The sequence below is a fragment of the Sitophilus oryzae genome, unplaced genomic scaffold (genome assembly GCF_002938485.1).
Source record: "Sitophilus oryzae breed Bouriz unplaced genomic scaffold, Soryzae_2.0 scaffold_1307_pilon_pilon, whole genome shotgun sequence".
NCBI lineage: Eukaryota > Metazoa > Arthropoda > Insecta > Coleoptera > Curculionidae > Sitophilus > Sitophilus oryzae.
The window spans coordinates 2,041,044-2,063,212 of record NW_022145957.1 but is presented as its reverse complement, the minus strand read 5'-3'; the positions used below and the strand labels follow the sequence as shown (position 1 = coordinate 2,063,212).

The 22,169-nt window shown below is 32.7% G+C and overlaps 1 protein-coding gene across 4 annotated transcripts in view; it reads left to right on the top strand.

The window, feature by feature from the left end:
• Positions 1–3,112: 3,112 nt before the first annotated feature.
• LOC115874928 overlaps positions 3,113–22,169 on the top strand; it is a 57,074-nt gene continuing 38,017 nt past the window's right edge. For 2 of the 4 annotated variants that reach the window (XM_030890227.1, XM_030890230.1), the window contains exons 1-8: positions 3,113–3,425; positions 8,533–8,585; positions 8,639–8,867; positions 12,275–12,556; positions 12,618–12,878; positions 15,314–15,444; positions 15,507–15,717; positions 15,776–15,927. In XM_030890227.1, coding sequence (XP_030746087.1) covers positions 3,221–3,425; positions 8,533–8,585; positions 8,639–8,867; positions 12,275–12,556; positions 12,618–12,878; positions 15,314–15,444; positions 15,507–15,717; positions 15,776–15,927 — 1,524 coding nt within the window. In that variant the 5' untranslated portion in view covers positions 3,113–3,220. The remainder of the gene's footprint in view (positions 3,426–8,532; positions 8,586–8,638; positions 8,868–12,274; positions 12,557–12,617; positions 12,879–15,313; positions 15,445–15,506; positions 15,718–15,775; positions 15,928–22,169) is intronic. The other 2 variants (XM_030890228.1, XM_030890229.1) reach the window with 2 other exon arrangements.

Sequence of the window (22,169 nt, the reverse complement as noted above, 5' to 3'; positions counted from 1 at the left end):
GTGTTCCATAAGAAAAAATATAACTTTGGTGTGGATGTTAGTTCTGACAAACACTGTACAGGGTGGGTCAAATTCGACGCTTTTAAATGGAAACACCCTGTTCTATAGGAGATAGACGACAACTAATATCGGTGTCTGGAGCTCGATTTTCATCAAAAATATGATGGCGAAAACCGCATATCAATATCTGTTACCGTTTCGGAGTTACGGGGTGTTTTTCAAAAATGTGCATTTTTAACAAATCGCTGTAACTTTTTTGTTACGGAAAATTTTGTATTTCTATGAAAACATTTCCAAAGCACCTTTTTACGTAGAATTTAATGGTTTAAGTATAATTTTTTTAACATTAATAATTTAAGAGTTATCAACAGAAAAATTGATTTTTTATTTGGGACACCCTCTATATTTTTAATTAACTGAAAAGAATTTAAAATTACCTTTCCAAAAATATAGCACACTTGATATTTTGTTATAATCCCCTTCGAAATACAGAGTTTTTAAAAGTTTGCCACTTTTAATTAGTAGGCTTTGGACCCCTTATTGATGATATGCCCTTAATGGAACTCGAAAACATATTTTTCCAGCAAGACGACGCACCGCCTCTGAACGCTGAAGTTATTAGCAAATTTTTGCAGCCAATTTCAAGAATAATTGGATAGCTAGCCAAGATCCCAGCCGTTGGCCGTCGAGGCCGCCTAACTTAGAGCCCATGGATCTAATCCTATGGATATATTTGCGAATAAAGGTTCCTTATTCTTCCGTATAATCTAGACAAGTATTAAAAATACTTAGCAGTTATGAAAGGGTATCTTTCACCCCCACTGAGTTAATGAATTCCGCGAGAAATGTTCAAAAACTGCTCCGTCTGTCCATAACAGATATAAGGTTAATATGTCGAACACCTGTAGCAAAATCTCATGTCTTGGTTTGCTATTTATTTTGATTGTTATTAGATATAGTTTAAATGTGTTGATGTTGGTTAAATATATTTTAAATTATTATAAAATTCTGCATCTCTCATAGCAAATATTATTTTCGTTTTAATTGATGCTCACAGCTAGATTTTTTTAAAAAATTACAGCCGGTGCCGTTCAAAGCCTACTTATTTAAAGCGGGCGAATTGTTATATACTCTATATCTAGAAGAGGAATCGAGCAAAATATCAAGTGTGTTATATTTTTGGAAAGGTAATTTTAAATCCTTTTCAATAAATTAAAAATATACAGGGTGTCCCATATAAAAAATCAAATTTTCTGTTGATAATTCTTAAATTATTAATTTTAAAAAAATTATACTTAAACCATTAAATTCTACGTAAAAAGGTGCTTTGGAAATGTTTTCATATAATACAAAATTTTCCATAGCAAAAAAGTTACAGTGGTTTGTTAAAAATGTATATTTTTGAAAAACACCCCGTAACTCCGAAACGGTAACAGATATCGATATGCGGTTTTCACCATCATGTTTTTGACAAAAATTGAGCTCCAGACACCGATATTAGTTTTTGTCTATCTCCTATAGAAAAGGGTATTTCCATTTAAAAGCGTCGAATTTGACCCACCCTGTACATTTCAAAATAATTTTAAAATATGAACAATGCCTTTTCACATATACTCATAAAATATTTTGTTTTTTGGGCACCCCACTCCTTTATTTTTTAACTTTTTGAAAATGTTTTTAAGTAAGATATGCTATGCTCCCTGGTTTGTGCTATATATTTTTAAAGTCACTTTGATCAAACTAGAAAATAATTAGTACTGCCCTATAAAGGGTTAAAATACCTAACAACAGTTTATAGTATAGTAAATTTTTTATTATTATCTCACCATATTAAACAAAAAAAAAATAGAAAAATATACTAAAATAGCATAGGCTACTCAAATAATTTAGTTCTACAGGGTGTTTCAAAACAAATGCGAAAAACTTTAGGGGGTGATTTCTTGTTCAAAATAAAGGGTAGTTTGCTTTATAAACGTTGGGTCAAAAGTCAACCATTAGGGAGATATCGCGGTACAAAGATGGCGGAAAAATAATGTTTTTATTTTTTATCTTGAAAACGAAAAGAGATAGACTAATGAAATTTTATGGAAGCATTACTGTTATGAAAACACACTTTCAGGTAATTTTTTTACTTTTTTAAAATGAGTGGAAGGGGTTGAAATAAACTACCCCTATCATTCTTGTTAACGAAATTTAAAGAAAAATCTTATCAACACATGCAAATGCTTTAATTTGGATAGTTTAGTTTGTTTAGAAGCTTTTTTACCTCTTGTGTTTTTTTGATAAAACTCACCGATTGGAAATTAAAAAATAAAATGTAAAGCATTACATGTCAGGACAAAAAACATTGTTAGATTAAGAATCTAGTGATAATAACGATAATAATAATCATCTAGATAATAACGTATTGCAGTAGAGTAATGTCAAATAAAATAATATTAGGAACATCCTAAAAGTAACAGCGGCCGACTAGAGTTTTTCCTAAAAAATTACAGCAGCCCACTAGATTCTTTTATCAGAAAATGTTTTTTGTCCTGACATGTAATGCTTTACATTTTATTTTTAATTTCAGATCGGTGAGTTTTATCAAAAAATACAAGAGATAAAAAGTTTCTAAACAAACTAAACTATCCAAATTAATTTTTTTGCATGTGTTTGATAAGATTTTTCTTTAAATTTCGTTAACAAGAATGATAGGGGTAGTTTATTTCAACCCCTTCCACTCATTTTAAAAAAGTGACAAAATTACCAGAAAGGGTGTTTTCATAACAGTAATGCTTCCATAAAATTTTATTAGTCTATCTCTTTTCGTTTTCAAGATAAAAAATATAAACATTATTATTTTTCCGCCATCTTTGTACCGCAATATCTCCCTAATGGTTGACTTTTGACCCGACGTTTATGTAGCAAACTACCCTTTATTTTGAACAAGGAATCACCCCCTGAAGTTTTTCGCATTTGTTTTGAAACACCCTGTATAACCAAATAACAGTGTTTTTAACTAAAACATTTTTAAAAACATTAATTTGCTGAACTACAGAAACCTAATTAAGTGAAATTTGTTTAGCCGGCATTTTATTTCCATTTTCATTGTTGTATTTTTCATGAACTTGCTAATTTTTTTTTATTCCAAATAGTACTATAATGTGTAGTAAAATAGATCTGATTTTTTATAAAATTGATTTTACATTGAAAATATTTAAGACGTTTGACTGTAACAATGTTTTTCAGTGCGGTATTATATTATATTATTACACTCCAGCTTGTTTTTGTGTTAACAGATGTAAATAAGGATTTTCCACAAAAGCATATCCACAAAAATCTCAAAATGTTAAAAAAAGACTTCAATAAAATTTTAGAAGATGTTGAAGATTTTGCCACAGATTTCTTTTTTCAAGTTCGAGATATTGAAAAATACACACAAGGTAAGAACTAATTTTAAAAATATTTTTATACAGGGTCCGAAAATAGTGCGGCGGGCATCTGTAGCTCCTAGAATAAAAAAAACTTGAGAATCTTGTTCCTAGAAACTTGAGAAAGTGCAGACCTAAAGTATACACGAGATACATCCTCGGAAAATATTCTTCCTAACTTCTACAGAGTGTCTCAAAAAGTGCGAGTGGATTGGGATGATTTTTTTTTAATGGAACACCCTGTATGTTATTGCATTTTTGGCTTCCTTTCAGATCACTTTAGATAATACCATTGTTTATATATTCTTAAAGTTGCCCAACCGACTAGACAAACTTTGCTGCCAACTGGAGGACAAATCGTGAACATTTCGGGGCGGAGTCAAAAATATCGATTATTTTCGTTATTTTCCTCAGAGTAATGTAATAATATAGCCCAGGGTTTCTGCGAACTTTAATAGTGATCAGCTGATTAAGAAATTTAAACGAAACTTTTATTTTATTGTAAATTCTGGATTATTTTTGCCTGTTATTTTAAGAATTCCAGACCGTATTAACAAAGAAATTATTATTTCGATATGTTGGTACATTATTTATAATTTATGATAATGCTAATTGCTGTTAATTAATATTTAAAAAAAAGTTACATACCTATTTTAATTTGATTTAATGCAGGTTTATAAAAGAATCATTTCTTAGATTATTTTATTCTAAATTGAGTGCTTTACAGATTTTATGATATTTTTTTGAAAACATGAAACTTTTACATTTTGATGCCAACTAATTGGCATGGTATTATTGGTATGGAAATTAGCCAAGAAAGAAAAGAATTGGCTATAACTTGTAATTTTTCGAAAAAAACATATTATACCTATATCGCTGAAAAGCTTAAAAAATGGCGCTTTTTATGAAGTCATGGCCAACTATGGTTTCCATTTAAAAAAACATAATGTTTGTGTCATATGTCAAAAATGACAGGCTTTAGGAAAAAAAACAAACTCATTATTAGGTATGTGATTATCTACAACTTTTATCTGAAAACTTTTTGTCTAAAATACCGTATGATCGAATAAAAATGGCGTCAGCGATGGCTATGAAATGACGATCGATGATATTTCCCATATAATTTTACATATAAAATGACAGCGATCTTCATTTCGTAGCCATCGTTGACGCCGTTTTTATTCGATCGTACGGTAGATTATAATGGAGATTATATGTATATTAGAGACAAGTTTTAAAATAGCCAAAATTTGTTTTTTTTTAAATATCTAGTAAGCCTTGAACTTCTCCGAAAAATCCGAAAGGCGCATATTTATGACCCCACAAAACTGCAATTGTTCTTTCCTCATTTAACCGACTCTCTATCTCCAGTAGTTTCCGAGATACCCATAGAGAACATCGATCGTAGAAAACTCACCCTGTATAGTATTTAGGAACTAATAGAAACTAACTGTTATTATTATTTGACTAGATTAATTTGATTAATAAGACTCGATTAATTTAATTTAAAATAAATTTGATCAGATTTTTTTTTCGTATATTCTACTACCAGAAAACCAAAATTATATGACAACGCACTTTTCAACGAAGTTGAAGGAAGATATAGTGTATCTATCACAATACTTAATAGAATTATTACAATTAGAAGAAAAATAAAAAGAAAAAATACCCAAATACCTCATCTACAAAATAAACTAATATAATCTCTTATAAAAACACTACACAATTACTTCTTGTATTCTACACTGAAAAAATTATTATCAAACTTACTAATTAATCAAACAAAAAGAAAAAATAACCAAATTATCCCTTCACCTAATACTTAACTACAAAATAATAAACTATAAAAACACTACTAAACTATTTCTGGTATTCTACACTAAACATTAAATTAAACTTAATAAGATTAATCTAATTTTACACTACAACCACTACAACTACAAAGAAATAAGAACATTTTTTAAAACTAGAAGAAACAGAACCTCGATACGTGCAACCAGTATAATAGATCAAGGGGACAAAGAATATAAAATACTTTAAAAATGTGCATCAGAAAGAAAAAATATCTTAAAGTATAAACAAAACATTTTTTTTTATCGTTGAAATCATCTGGCCTCGTCGGCCTTGCAGAGTAACTGGGTATTTACAATGAATCAGTGTATAATTACCAGCTTTTATAATATCTAATAGATAAAAAAATATCAGTCGATTAGTAACCAATTGGCACAGTCCGAAAATTATCGATTTTTATTTTCTCTGTTTTTATTGGTCGCTTCAAAATTCAGAGTAACAAAAAATATTTTTCTGTAGTAAGACTGTGAAATACGCCCCGCCATCTGGTGCTTTACATCCATAAACGTCTTAGGTTGAGCTACTTTAAAAATTCATATACAAGGATAATACTAAGATATGAGTAAATATATTTTGATAGTTTCAGAGGTATTAATAAATAAATAAAAAAGATATATGTTTCAGCCTTTCTTAAAAAAAATATTAAAAATACAAGAACTGTCCTGAAATCAAAACTATAATAAAATATTTACTTTAGATGGTCTATATCTACTTACTTTGCTATAAATATCGTAATCTTAAATCATACAGAGTGTTCAAATTCTACGCCAAACTTTCCAAAATATAAAATAAATTTTCTTTTCTTTTTTAAATGGAACACTCTGTATATTATATTTTCATTAGATGGAGAGTTAAAAAATTAACATTTTTTGTATTGAAAGTATTTTAAAATTTTTAATGGTTTCGCAGATATACGCAGTATTATTTCATGTGGCTCTTTCAAAGGTAAAATATGAGACAAAAATCAGTGGCTTTGATAAAAATTTACAGTGGAAAATGCCATATGAAATATAAAACCGCGAATATCTGCGAAACCGTAACAAATTTTGAAATAATTTAAATTCAAAAAATGTATTCATTTTTTAATTCTCCATCTACTGAAAAAATAATATATAGGGTGTTCCATTTAAAAAAAAAACAAAGAAAAATTATTTTATATTTTGGAAAGTTTACCGTCGAATTTTGAACATCCTGTATGATTTCATTTATTTGCTATAAATATGATAATTGTACCATATTTATAGCAAAGTAAGTAGAGACCATCTAATGTAAATACCTCATATAGTTTTGATTTTAGAACAGCTCTTGTATTTTTAATTTTTTTTGAGAGAGGCTGAATAATATATATTTTTTTGGATCTGCACATCCCTCAAACTATCGAAATATATTTATTCATATCTTAGGATTAAGTAATGTGATCTGAAAGGATGCCAAAAATACAATAATATACAGGGTGTTCCGATTAAAAATATATATCCCGATCCACTAACCCTTTTTTGAGCCACCCTATAGAAGCTAAAATATTTTTCTGAAATACTATCCTAGTACATAATTTAGATTTCCACTTAAAAAAATTCCCAGGTTTTTTATTCTAGGAGCTACAGATGCCCGACGCAGCATTGCCGAACCCTGTAGATATACAAGGCAAGTTCAGTGTATTTTCAGGTTAAAGTTGTAGTTTTGAATATAGAATGCTGTATTTTTTCTTAAGTGTATTTGCGATTTATTTTTTTTATAAATAGCATAGTCAATACTATATGGGATTTTTGAAAACAATAATTTTCAAACTAAATTTCTCTCTTACATCTTACATCTCTCAAAATTACTTGATTAATTGAAGGCTATTGATGTTTTTTAATAGGATGTTTTTATAATAACGTAAAAAACTGAAAATTACTCAATAAGTTACTCAATAATAAGATATAAGGATAAGTTCGATAATAAGATCAATATTAGGTATAGAAAGTGATTAAGAAATCAATGTTTCAAAAAGTAGTTGATTTTAATTTCTATTTGAAACAGCATAGAATCGTAGAAAAATACGATATAGGTACAATAATTTTAACTAACTTTGTATAATATACCTAGTAATACAGGGTGTTCCAGTATTGCGTGAACATAGAACTGCTACTTATTTTTGGAATCAAAATAAGTTCATTGGATACAATAATTGAGGAACAGACTTTCTAGATGCATTTTGTCTATTTTTTCGAATTTTGACCAACAAAGAAAAACTGCCACGCTTTTTGCAAGAAACTTACCGAAAAACTAGTATACCTGAAAAATGGATAAAAAATCATAGAAATAGTATACCTACACGTGAAAAATCTAGTTTTGATGATATCTGAAAAAGTTGAAAAAACTGTTGAGTATCCTTTAGACCAGGGTTTCTTAAAGTGGGGTCCACGGACACTTTAGGGGTCCATAGCTTCTGTATCAGGGGTCCGCGGTCCGCATTACGCCAGTTAACTGTAAACATATTTATTAACGTTTTCTTTTTATGTATATAAGGCTTTTTTTATTTTCATCTATTATTTCTGATAGGGGTCCGTGGAATTGTACAAACTGCGAAAGCGGTCCGTGACTGCAAAAAGTTTAAGAAACCCTGCTTTAGACGTAAAATTTCTCTTTATTTTTCTGTTATCATGGTCCGTATCCCCAACTACATGGTCCTCAGTCGTAGTTCTATTCATTATTTTAAGTAGTATTATTCAAACAACAGAAAAGTTGTAGTACAATAAAACTCTACATCTGGCAATCACAAACAACAGCAGTATAGCCACAGCACACAAGGACATACATCTGTTTGTTTGTCTATCGCCAATAGACATACAGCACATAGAAAGTCTAAGGTATTTTCCGCCATTTAATTCGAATGGGATAAAATGTATTTAACACGTCGCCGCCGTTTCTGGCATCATATTGTAACTCTTTGTATGTAGTTTGCAATGCCACCTTTGGTAGAAAATCTTAAAAATAAAAAGTTCTTCGATTGTCCATTTTTTAAGATATTTTAAGAACCGTTATTCCGATTTGAATAAGATATAGGGTGCCTATATTTTGCTAAGCGTTTTAGCATTTGACTTTTACAAAAAAAAAACAAGAAAAAGTACGGGAAGGGTGAAAACCCCACCTTTGCCTAAATTTTAGTAGAAATATCCTGTATTTCCAAGTTTAGTTTTTTTCCTTAATTCAAAAATGAAATATACAATAATTAGTAATTTCCACCATATCTTCATAATTACTAAAGTTTCTTCGTTTATTACAGGCTTAGCTAATAAAGACTATGACTGGAATGACGACACGACTTCTAGCACAAAAGTAAGTAAACTATAAAATTCCCTTTTTTTAAATTTTAATAATTCTATAAATAGCCAGTGTTCGAACATACTCTTACACCTCCGGAAACAACGCTGGACGACAGTAAACTGTCTTTGCCTCGGAAAAAACGATCTGTTCCTACAATTTCTGAGCCTGAGCAAAAGTTTCAATCTATGAAAAATGCGTTTAAATCTGCTACTCCTAATACTAAATTGGCTGGCCTTAAACAACCAGAAAATGGGTATGAAGAATTTATCCAAAAGAAGAAATCCATTGAGCAAGGTATATATTATGATTTAAAATATGATTTAGAACGACAAAAAATTGGTTGAAATAATTACCGGTATTACTCTATTACTCTATCGGGTGGTACATCGTCGTTGAAAACAGGAAATCTAATGCAAAATTTTGAACTGTCCAGATATTGGTTCGCCTGTCGATTTTACAGCGAATTCGTAAATAGGTTTTTTAAAGATCTGCGTATGCTGAATACATGTGCCAAATTTGAACAATTTTGGACAAGCCGATTTTAAGTAATTTCAGAAAAACTGCATCTATTTTTAAATTAAAACTCAACAAAGGTAACAACGCAAAACCAGACAAATTTAAGCCTAACGTTTAAGCTTGATTTTCATGCATCCGTTAAGCTTGATCTTCATGCATCTGTTATCCGACGATATGATGATACGATATTAATTTTATTGGTTGAATTTAAAGACTTTGATTGGTTAAAAACTTAAAGACTTTGATTGGTTTTTAGGTGGGATAACGGATGCATGAAAATCAAGCTTTATCCGTTGATACAATGGTCCGACGGCGCTCTGATTGGTCATAGCATTTTCGCGCCACTTTTCATCCGTAAATTTTTTACTCCAGCCCGTCAACGGAGAAAGATCGTACGATAACGGATGTTTTGACAAATTTAATTTAAACTTAATAAAAATATAATAGTATTGAGCTAGCAACGTCGGAAAAACGAGAATTTTAAGAAATCTGCTTCTTTAATATATCTTTTGCTATGCTTTCCTTTGCTCTCCTGGCCAAAGTGCGGGCCGCCTGGCTGCCGGTATCTGTACAGGGTATCCCATTTTCGTGTGTTTTATGGGATTTCTCGGTTATGAGTAGAGATACAATGATGCGATTTTGACATTACTTTGCTACTTTTTTATGAAACCAAATATGCTATAGCTAAATAGCTAAATATACACATAGGTTTATTCTAGCCTCCTTATTTCCTGAAATACAGGGCGAATTGGTGATGCGCAGTAGTGAACAGATGTTGAATACAGATATGATACGCAGTAATGAACGCAACATCTACAGGCAGCCAGACGGTCCGCACTCTCTTCAGGAGATCATAACAAAAGATATATTAAAGAACTAGCTTTCATAAAATTCTCTCTCGAAAACGTTGCTCTTAGACTATAAGTAAAACAGCGAAATCGTTATGGAAATGAAAATATAAAATGGCACCAATCACAAGAAAATCGTACATTCGATGAACGGAGGCATGAAAATGCAATAAATTTAAAAAACTGTGTAATTTTCTAACCAAGTCTTTAAATTCAACCAATGAAATTAATATCGTATCACCGTATCGTCGGATAAAGGATGCATGAAAATCAAGCTTAAGTCATAATTGTCTAATAAACAAATAAAAATAAAAAAATAATAGCTATTTTTTAAAACCAATTAATCTGTACAGTTGTACAAATACAGGAAGAGACTTGGGAATAGCACCGGAAGAGACTTGGGGATAGCACCACAGAGATACAAAGATGTGGTTTCCAAATCACTATGCTATTTTTTATGAAACGAAAGATTCTACAGATTAGTCCTAGCTCCAGGGATGGATGGGGAAGTGGAAATCGGCCCGGGAATAACAGGCAACCGACCCGAATCCACAAAAACAAAATGACCATAACGAAGAAACATATTTTATTTATTAACATACAGGGTGTCCCAGAAATAAGTGCAAGTATTTTAACTGGTAGTATATTTCGGCCTCAGAAACACACCTATCAATTTTTTTTGCGAAAATTAGGAATTTTTTAAAGAAATGTTTGGAATTTTTTTAGTTTTAAGTTAAGAAAACATATTTTCTTGATAATCTGACAACTGACAATAGGTAGTAGATTAAATTTACATGATAGAAAATACAGAAAAGATCCAGTGGTTCTCAAAATTTAAGCAAAAAAGCATTTTTTGTTTAAATTTTCAAAGTAAAATACCTCGGTTATTTTGGGCTTACTTGAAAAACGGTAAAGAGAAAAAATGTTTCTTTTGACCAAATCTTCCCCCCTTAAAATACTTGCACTTATTTCTGGGACACCCTAGGTAAGGGTCAAATCACCCTAAGTAAGGGTGATTTTCGCTCGGGCGAAAAAAACTCTTTTGCCTCCGATTTTTTAAAAATATTGAAATTGTCTTGATCCAAATTTGTATAAAGATCAATATCGGGTCGGACCTGAATTCTTACTAGAAAATAGCTCAGGGTCACAGGGTTCTACAGTTTTATTTCCATTATCGATACCATTTGATCTTGAATATGCTACGAGTTTGAATTACGGTTTTGAGAAACTTTAAGACTTCCTGATTCATTCAGTTCAGCAGCTGGCCCAATCCTCTGTGAAATACATTATTTTTAGATTTTCAGGTATATACTTTCTTACAGATTGTAGAAAGAAAGTCTCTCTTTTCTGGTACAGCAGCTGCCTCGTCATGTATACGTGTCTTAATTTTCGTATAATTCTCATCACGTAACTTTTCCTAGTTTCTACATTTGGCATCTTGTATGATAATGCCATGACTCAAACGAAAAAAACCTAGGCAATACCTAAGCAGTGGATATAAATGTGTTTTAATAAAAGAATATTGGTAAAACTATACAGAATGAGTCATATTTCGCAATATATTTTCAGGGGTGGTATATTATGTCACCACCAGGTGCCAGGACACGTCTGTGAGTTTTTTTTGTATAAAAAAGATGTTGAAAATCGTGCTTTTTCTTTTAAATTTTCCTGTATAGTTTAGAAAATTTTTTAGAACTTCCTGTTCACTGCAAATTTTCCCACGGTATAGTTTCTTAATCTTTGATATTACGGCACAAAAAGAGATGCAAATACAGAAAGATTGGCGGCAATTTTTTTTTTAAAAAATCATTTTTTTTTAAATGCAAACTTTAATAACTCGGTTATTTTGGACTTATTTGAAACACGGTAAAGAGAATATAGTATGCTTCTTTTATTCATATCTACCAGCCCTGAAAATATTTGCACAAAGCAAACAAAAAAACATATCAAATGGAACAACAAACAAAATTATTAGATTTTTATTAAAATTATAAGTGTCTCAGAGGAAAACATTTAACAATAGTTAATTTAAAAACTGGTGTTTATGTTTAAAAGCAACTAACCATTATATTGATGCAAACTGATTAGTTAGTTAGGCAGTCACTAGAATCTTACGTAATTTTAGTTAGAAGATTAACCATTTAATTTTTGCTAAATCAATCTTTTTTTGAGTTCTGATCGGGACCGGCCCATCTTTCCACCGGCCCACCGGGAATTTTCCCGTTTTCCCATACGGCCCATCCAACCCTGCCTAGCTCCCATCGTGCTTTAACTGCACTCAAACGTAATAAATAGTTTAACTTTATACGTTACATTTAGATTTATTTTTTCTTTTAGTCCAAAAATTCGATGATAGTATTTTGGGTCAAACTATAGACAAAACAACTGAATCTACTTTTAAAACAGATAAAAGTGTTGAAGATACTGTTTGTCCAACAAATAAACTCGAAAAACAAAAGCTAGATGAGTTAAAAACTGAAATGAAGAAACTAAATGAATTAGTGTCTCTTCTAAAAGACCAACAGGATTTTTTTCGAGGAATGAACATATTAAATGAAAAGTCTGATAATGATGGAAATTCAAAAATTCTTATTAAAAAAGTTATAAATGAATTAGCGCGTAAGTTAATTGCATTTTTTTAATTAAATCCTGCCAGGAAATACTTAAAAGTTGATTTTAGAGAAAGAAAATGATCAAATGAAAGACGACAAAAGTAGTGAGCTGGGTAAGATTCAACTGAGTTTGAATAATGTATACCAAAAATTGAATAAAACAAGATTAATGTTGGATCACGAACATGAACAACAAAACGTTATTGAAAATGAATTAAAAAAACAAATTAATGAAGTAATAGGAATTCAAAAAATGGTAAACCATTTATACAATAGGAACGTGCAAGATTGGGAACTAAAACAAAGTAGCAATCAAGAAAAAGTAGAAGGTATGTAGGCACACGCAGTACATTTTAAAGTTCAAATAGATTTTTACCAATACAATTTAATATGAAACTAGCTACCGTTTCGTCTACCCGGGCTCGGTCAACAAAGCCGGCTAGACGATCCGCTGAGAGTAGGTTTTAACGGAGCAGAAGTACGGAGATACCTCCGGCTGCTCCACGAAGGATTTGCTCCAGAGGAAACAAAAGCAAAAACAAGAAAGAAGAAAACAAACAACACCTCGAAAAAGGGGAGAGCAAAGAAACAGCCTGGCCCATCTCCACCAAAGGCAAGAGAGCGAGCGAGAACCTCTCACCTCAAAAAACAGCATGGAAAGCCGTCCAACACCGAGAGGCAAGAAGGGTATCACCGCGTTTACTATTACAACTATTTTCACTTGTCCAGCAAGTGAAAATAGCAGTGCTGCCAAAGGATTACCCAAAGGTTGTACGGACCACCGACCAGCAAACGGCTCTAGAAGGGGCATACTGAATAGGTACTGAACGAAATAGTAGCGAGCGGATTGCAAAGCAACCGTTCACAATATGTGGGTCAGCTGCTTTTCGCGGGAATATGTTTTCAGGTGGACATGCTCCTTATAGATTGTGTATCTCAAGAATCGGCGGATTGGTTGGTGGAAACGGCACGTAAGCTTAAGAATTGGCAATAGCCGGGGCTAGGTGCAGTGAAGGCAGAAACGATCTTAAAGGGAGCGACCATCACGGTCTTTCTGCCGAGGAGCAAAGGGAAAGACACCACCTACCTGTTGAGCTTTTATCCAGGCTCAGAACTCCAATGTAAGGACATCGAGTTGGCGCGTCATCTACTCGAGGGAGGTGGGTCATTGTCAAGTCCTCAGAATAGAAAATTGACCTCAAATCCAAGGAGGCAATAGAGAAAGAGAGATATATACTCTATTAGGTATAGATTCGGGATAACACCGGTATCCAGTCTAAGGAGAGACCAAGTTAAAGAGGTGGAGAAAATGAAAACAGATCTTCATGCTTTCCTCACGGGTACCTCAGCCGGAGACAAGCTCCTCAACTGTGAAGGACACGGAGGGCCAAACCCTAACCGTGGGAGGGTATATACCCTCGGAGGAAGAACATCTGTTGTCAGATGAGGATGGGAAATACCCTGTCGCCCCTACAACAGGAAAATCCTCAAGTATGATGGGTTATAGACTGTGTGATGAGTTATAACTCAACAAAGGGGGCACAATAAATCTTTAAGGTTGCAATGATTAACCCCCCTCTCACTCATTCTACGTTATAAGTCCGGTAAATTAACTTTTACAGTATGAGTAAGATGTTTGTGGACAAGGCGACCGACATAGGAACCATGTCGGCTTCTTCGCAGTCATTGGCAGTCACTTAACAGTAACATAATATCTTGGCAGTACATGTACATTTTTTACACAAGTTTTATCCCTCGATAATTTCCTATAATTTTTGTTGCCAGTTGAAAATTAGCGTTTTTTGGTTGTCTCCGCAAATACCTACTTTTTGTACTCCAAAACTATTAATTTATTATAAGTCTAGTATGAGTTTTTTTTAGTTGTAACTTGAATGACATATAAACAGTAATTTCAATAATGACACCTCCTCCTCCGATAATAAAAAATCAAATTAATATTATATTTAATTTTTTTTGAGGGAAAAAATCCATCATAGGTACTTGAACGTAAGACAACCCAAGTTTGTCAGACTCTTACTGATGCGTCTCTTTCTGGAACCGCGGTAGCACTACTTCAGAAGGGGGGGGGGTTCTATGTAGATGGTCTATTTAGCTGGTTTGGATCTATTGGATCATACGTTCTTTCTCTTTTTTCCATAAGGATATCTTTAGCCATTTTGCTTATTTCCTTCCAAAATATTTCGTTCTTCAGCGTGGTGTCAAACCGTAGGTTACCTGGTGTTTGTAATTTTAAACTTCCACAGCATGTTTAATAAAGCTCTATCTTGCGCAATGGAAGGAAAATGTGTGTTCGACATTATCAACAAGTTCGCAGAAACGACAAGTATTATATCTGTATCCCTAAGGTGGGAGCGTTTAAAATAGACTTCAAAGTATCCATATAAATCCGGTAATTCTTGTATTAGGTAGAAGTCAACTGATTTCTGAAGACCCAGGGCTCTATGTTGCATCTAAGACGTCTTGTCCAGCTTGCTGCGGCTTCTTCATTAGACCACTCTTCTTGCCATGTCTTCATCATGTTTGGTTGTGAAAGAGAAGAAATCAGAAGTAACCCAAAATGTTCCTCCAAAAGGTTTATTTTGAGTACAAGATGACTAGACTATATGATTAAATATACAATTTAGCAGCGTTTTTGTCATCATTAATGATTATAGGTTAATAATAAATATAAACATATAATTACAAGCACGTATTAAAATCAAATGTGTTTTATTCTTGCTTTAAACAAAATGTAAATTTTTAGATTCTCTTCTGGGTTCAGTTCAGAAACCATTGCCTCCTTTTTTCAACTCACATACGGATTTGTTACATGATCAAAACTATCATAAAATAGATATTTTTGGAAATTTGGATAATAAACAAAAAGTAAGTATGGTATGGATAAGTTCATGTTGACTCAAAGCAAATTTTAAACCACATTATATTTAAAATTTTAGGTAAACAAAAATGTACTTGGAGACGAGAATGACTCTACAGAATACAAGAAAAGCAAAGAATCGATACCTGCATCGGATATCAAAAACAGACAAGTAAAAGATTTGGAAAATATTCTCTCTGAAGAGAAAGTATCTTCGAAAGCCAGTGCAATTGATAACATTGACGATTTAAGAACAAAACTAAAACTTATAGAGATGTTAAATAAAGAAGGTAAATATGGAAATGTAGAAAATTTATTCAGATTATAATACGTATTAAATTTTCGCAGATAAAAATACCGAATTGGACAACACGAATGATAAAGTAAACGAAGCAATAAAAAAAATACTATTTCCTGAAAAAAAACCACCTGAAAAATTGGATGTCGATCTATTATTGGCTTTAGCACAGTTGAAGAGAAAAGAAAATGAAAAACCTCAGGTTTGTATAATGTTTTAATTTTTACTGAATTGGTTTTATTTTTATAATTAGTACGGCTACTGCCATTACTCGCTGTCGAGTATTTGACACGCATCAGAAGATAATTACGCAAGGCGTTTTCTTTCATGAGCTTTTATGTGAGTTGTCCACCTGGTTTCCGCTTACAAGCTCTCTGCAAAGGTCATCGTAAAGAAAAGATATCGGTAGGCGGTTTTCTTGCATCCTGCGTACGTGACCAGCCCATCTTAAGCGGAATTTAGTGATCATGACTTCAGCGCTCTCGCAGCTAGCTTTTTTAAGGACCGATATGTTTGAGACATGGTGGAACCATTTGATTCTTAAGAGTTGTCCAAGGTGTCTCTGTTGCAACTTGTTTAATACGTTCATGTGTCGGCGGTACGGCACCCATGTTTCGCTTCCATATAACATGGTGGGGATTATTATTGCTCGGTACACTGCAAGTTTCGTTTTTGTGTTCAAATCATCATTGTAAAAAATCCTGTCTTTTAATTTCCAGAATGCTCTTGAGGCGCTGCTAGTCCTGTGCTGAATTTCAGATTCGATATTGACCTTTTCCGAAATCAAACTGGCGAGGTAATGGAATTTTGCTACATATTCCAATAGTTCTTCTCTGATTTTTATAGCATTGTTGCGATCTTCCGGGGGAGTGAAGTTTATTAGATAAAATACGAACGGACAAACGTACGTACTCAACAATAACTTGCCTGGCTCTTTCCTCTTTTTACATGATTTGCCTGCTCTTTTTCCTTGATAGTATAACTTTGACGATATACAGAGTGTTCCAGGCTCAGCGTGCATTAGAAGTTCCTAGACAACTACAATATCTAGATCGGAGATTTTTTGCACATCATTGTTTCACAATGAGGTATGCTATTTTGATATGTGATATTTAAATTATCTATAAATGTTTATGAATTTTTATATCAAACACTCTATACCTAACATTAACCGTTTTTGAGAACAAAATATTTAAAAAAAAATATTTGGAATAAAATAAATTGTATAGCCCAAACGTCAAATTTAGTTACCACAACCGCTGTGACATGAAGAAAAGACATGCGACTGTCTATTTCAAAAATTAAATTGTATGAATGTCATATAATATTGACCGTAGCTGTCATGGAATCGAGAGATTAAAAAATTATCATAAATATTTTTTTTCAAATGAAAACCCACTTTATTTCACTAGTGAAAAGCTTTTTTAATTGGTTACTTTTTGATTATACATGTTCCTATACCTAAAAAGAAATAGTTTTTAAGTTATTTAAGATTTAGTTTTAAAGCGTATATTTTTCTGGTTTTTAACCAGTAGCCTATGACTTTAAAAAAACGTCAAGCGATGTAAAACTACATATACCGTATGATCGAGAAAAAACTGCGTCAGCGATGGCTATGAAATGAAGAGCGCCGTCATCTTATATGTATATTTATATGGGAAATGTCATCGATCGTCATTTCCCAACCAACTGGACGCCGTTTTTTTTTCGATCATACGGTATATTGCCATTAGATATCACTAAAATACGAGATATACTTTTATAAATACAATTTATAAAGTTTTAGCAGCAGGATTTATAATATACGAAATCCAAATCATTAGTTTTTTGACAGAAGAAAATAAACTGTCTGATGGTTTGACACTTAATGTCAAAGGAAACTAGATAAAATCAAGAAAAAATTACGCTTTAAAAGTAAATGTTAAATAACTTATATAATCAAACAATATGGAACATGTATAATCAAAAATGAACGAATTGAAAAACATTTTCACAAGTGAAATAAAAAAGTGGGTTTCCCTTTGAAAAGAAAAAGATTTATGATAATTTTTTAATCTCTCAGTTCCCTGACAGCTACCGTCATTATTATATGACATTCGAACATTTCAATTTTTGAAATAGAATAGCCACATGTCTGCTCTTTATATCAGAATAGCTGCGGTAATCACTAAAATTGACGTTTAGGTTATACAAATTTTTTTGACGGGCAGTTTTTTTCCTCCAAAAATTTTAAATATTTTTTTTTCTCAAGAACAGTTAATGTTAGATATAAAGTGTTTGATATCAAAATTCATAAAATTTTACAGAGAATTTTTGTATGTAATAAAATATAAATTCCGGAAAATAATAGTATTTCCGGAAGTGCCGCCATATTGAAAATATTTTTAATTGATAGATCTCTTTGTGAAACAATGATGTGCACAAAATCTCCGATCTATATCTTGTAGTTCTCTAGAAAAATGCAAGCTCAGCCTGGGACACCCTGTATATCTACTAACTAGGATGCTTTTTTCCCAGTGTAGCGGCTTCTAAAAATGCTTACACTCACTCCGAACCAAAAATGCACCGAATATTTAAATAAAGCAAAAAAATTGACTGTTTTCCCCTGACCCATAAAATGCGTTCTGTCGTTTCTTCTTCAATTTGGCAGACACTGCTACATGGCTTCGTCCGTCAATGCCATTAGCTTTATATGCCTATTCAGCTTACAATACCCACTACAGCTGTGACTGTGTTTCTCTCTTTGCTTATCAGGTTTGTCGTAAATGTTGGCGAATATTCTACTACGAACTCGCATGTCTCTGCCCTGGTGAGTTTCTGCACCATTCTAGAGATTTGTTGGCCACCCATCGTTTTGTGGCCATTCTCCTGACTGTGGCCATTTCGTCTAGCTTTTCGTTTCGTTTTGACCGACTTCTGACCCTCGTGCCTTATTGCTTATACCCAGGCTAACGTAACATTGCTACAAGCTACAATGGGTTGAATATTTTTCAAAATGCCTTTATAGAGCGGTTCTGTTCCAAATTCGATCTGGCTGTATTTCAAAGTTACTAGAAATGGATAAAGATTGAACGAATCGTTCATTTGAACGAGTAATAAAAATAAATCGTGTGATTCGATTCGCCGTATAAAAAATAGGAATAGAAATAAATCGTGGAGAATTTGCACAAGTTGTAAAAACGAGTCATGAGAACCGAATAGGTTGACCGCTCAAGGTGCGTCCACATTGCTCGTGATCCTGCTCGCGCTTTTGCTTCTGATTGTGCTTGCGTTGCTTGCGCTTCCTGTTTGTCGTGTTTCTCAAGATCTTTCGGCTTGCAAGCAACGTCCACATTGTAATGTAGTGCTTGCGTTCGTGCTGTTCGGACATGGATGATACCAAAGTATTTGTAATAGCGGCTGCTAGTGCGATCATTATTGCAAAGCGAAGAAGAGAAAGAGAAAAAAGGCGGCGTTGGATGTCTAATAATTTCAAAAGTAGATCCCAGCACAGTGAAAGTAAACATCTACGCGATTTACAAACAGACAGAATGTTTTTTAATATTTTTTATCGCATGTCCGCTACTAATTTTGAAAGACTTATTAACTTAGTTGGCCCCCGTATGAAAGGAAAAATACAACTTTTAGGAAGCGTATTTCGGGTAAGGAAAGAGTTAAATAAAGGTTGGCCATAACATTTAGTTTCTTTGCAACTGGAGACTCACATACCAGTTTAGGTTATTTATACAAAATTTCCAAGCAAAGCATTTCAAAAATAATACCAGGCGTATGCCAAAATATAAATAAAGTTCTCAAAGATCAGATTAACATAAATATAGAGTTATACTTTATTAAAGGTATATAATATTATTAATCCAAGAACAAAACACAAATATTTGTAATTCTGAACAAAATAAAAGAAGAAAAATATACCGAATCCTATGAATGAGACCAAACTAAAAACTGAACAAACAACACAACTCAAACAGCTTGAGCGCATCGAACCGCCGTAAAGTATGCTCGCATGGCTCCGAAGCGTCTCTTTGATGTACCTCGACAGAGCCGAACAGTCGAAACAGCAGGGGCGGATCGTGAATTTGTGGGGCCCTGGGCTGAAACTACTTAGAGGCCTACCTAAGTGCTTAACTAATAGCCATGTCAAAAAACTGTTTCTATAATGATATATTATTATTATATATTCTTTATTGCACAAAAAAAACTTAAATGTTACTTAAATCTACGCAAGTATTAGTTGTACAAAAGGCGACCTTATTGCTGTGGTAGCAATCTCTTCCAGGTAACCTTTGGGTGAGAGAGAAACCGAAATAGTGATATTATAATAAGAATAAAAAAAAATAAAACAATTTTATTTATTTATTATGAATTAGTAAAAGAAATTGATAGGTTGCAGTCACAGAAATTCACAGTTATTTGGTCATCACATTGCAAGTCTTTTGTTAGATCACAATTTATGGAAAGAAGTGATAAATTATTTAGTCGATGGTTTGACATTGTTGTCCTATATTTATTTTTTACATCTTGGAGAAGGAGCGTTCTGCTTCACAGCTAGTAATTGGCAGTGTTTAAAAAATCTTTAAAATGGTATAGCAGTTAGGGAACACGTCACTAAGTTTATTTTCATACATGAGCATAAAATGTCATTAGGCTTAATGTCTCTGGCTTAGATTGGAGTAAGTACGATTTTAATTGAATGCACTCATTCACTAAATGCTCGTCTACGTCATCGGGATAGTAATCGATAATATGACTAACAATTTCTAAATCTATGTTTTTGATATTTTTGTCTTGCAAATCCATTAAAAATTTGAATTTTTTGCTATAAGTCTCATATAGACTTGGCTCCTTTTATTTAAATCCATAATCAGCTTATCCAACGCAACGTTTAACGTGTCTCTTTTAAATCTTTCTGCGCCGTATACTGAGAATTCACCTGTAGACTTATCTGAACATTTTGGAGTAATGCGTCTCTTGTTTATATCATTGTAGTCTATTCCCACACTAGTACTTAATTTTTTAGCTTTCTCTTCGTATTCCTTTAGCTTTTGATCTGATTGGTGTCGTATGTTGTTCTAAAAGTCTTTTAATGACACAATTAACTTGTTGCCTTTACAAATGTCTAAACCAGGGGGGCTGGTCCCTTGTAACCTCGGGGCCCTGGGCTACAGCCCAAACAGCCCTTAGGTAGATCCGGCCCTGCGAAACAGGCATTGAAGCCGCGTCCAAGCTATTCGAACAAAATGTTTTCTCGAACATAGGTATATAATTAAACAGCGCGCCGAACGGCTAGCTTAGAGCGCGCGCGTACTTTTTCCGACGGGTGTCGGTAAATCAAAAGGAGCGAACGGCGTGCATTTCGGCGGACATTGTACCGGACACTTGGAAGGGTCTCATTTAATTTCGGGCGTCCATCTGTGATTTTTATTTTTTACCGAGTATTCGACAATGGGGGACGCAGTTATTGACTGGGATCGTGACAAACATTTACAACTAATTTGTTTACACAAAGAAACGATTTTATAATTTTAATTTTATTGTGGGTTGAGTGTGAACAGCTATGTAGCTAGACTTCGTCCATATAATTTCATTTTTGTTAATAAAGACCTTTATGATTATTTTTATTAAAAACCGGAATTATTATGGGCTTCTAAAATTAAAAATTACTACTTAATAGGAAGTTAGACACCGGAAATGAAATTTTACCATTACATTTTTAGAAATAAATATACCGGGTGTTTCTGAAGAGTGGTTCACTTCTATAACTTTTTTAATTTTTTAGATAAAAAACGAGATTTGATATGATAGTATAGGACATAAATCAGGATTGATCGACGTTTTCATTTATTTTCGGTCACTACCTATTTCACTGGACATGACAACAACTTTTGATTTAAATGGTACCCTCGGTATTTTTTTACCGTATATGATAGAAAATGACATTCTAAATAGAATTATATATTTTGACATTTTCAATTTAAAAATGGCCATAAATAAACGTAACGACAATTTTACTCCAAATACCAAGTATGTGGTACCAAATTATTCGTAAAAATGCTTTTTCCAAATATGCTGAACCAGCCTCGTACCAGTTGAAAAATTTGAGTTATCATTAAAAATACGATTTGGGCATCTTTTAAGCGGTCATGAAAGGATACGAAAAAAAATTACACGATCAAATATATGTTTCCAAAGTTCTTTATTAGAAATTAATAGTTTTAACTCAGTCTTAGCACTCTAGACTGAAATTTAAAATGCTATTTTTATTTAATTGGAATTGTCTAAAATTGACGTATGGTATGTCATTCTATTCAGAATGTCATTTTCTATCAAATAAAGTAAAAAAGTACTTAGGATACAATATACAATCTAAAAATACAAAGTTGTAGTAATTTCCGGTGAAACAGGAAGCGACCGAAGGTAATTGAATACGCCAATCAATCCCGATTT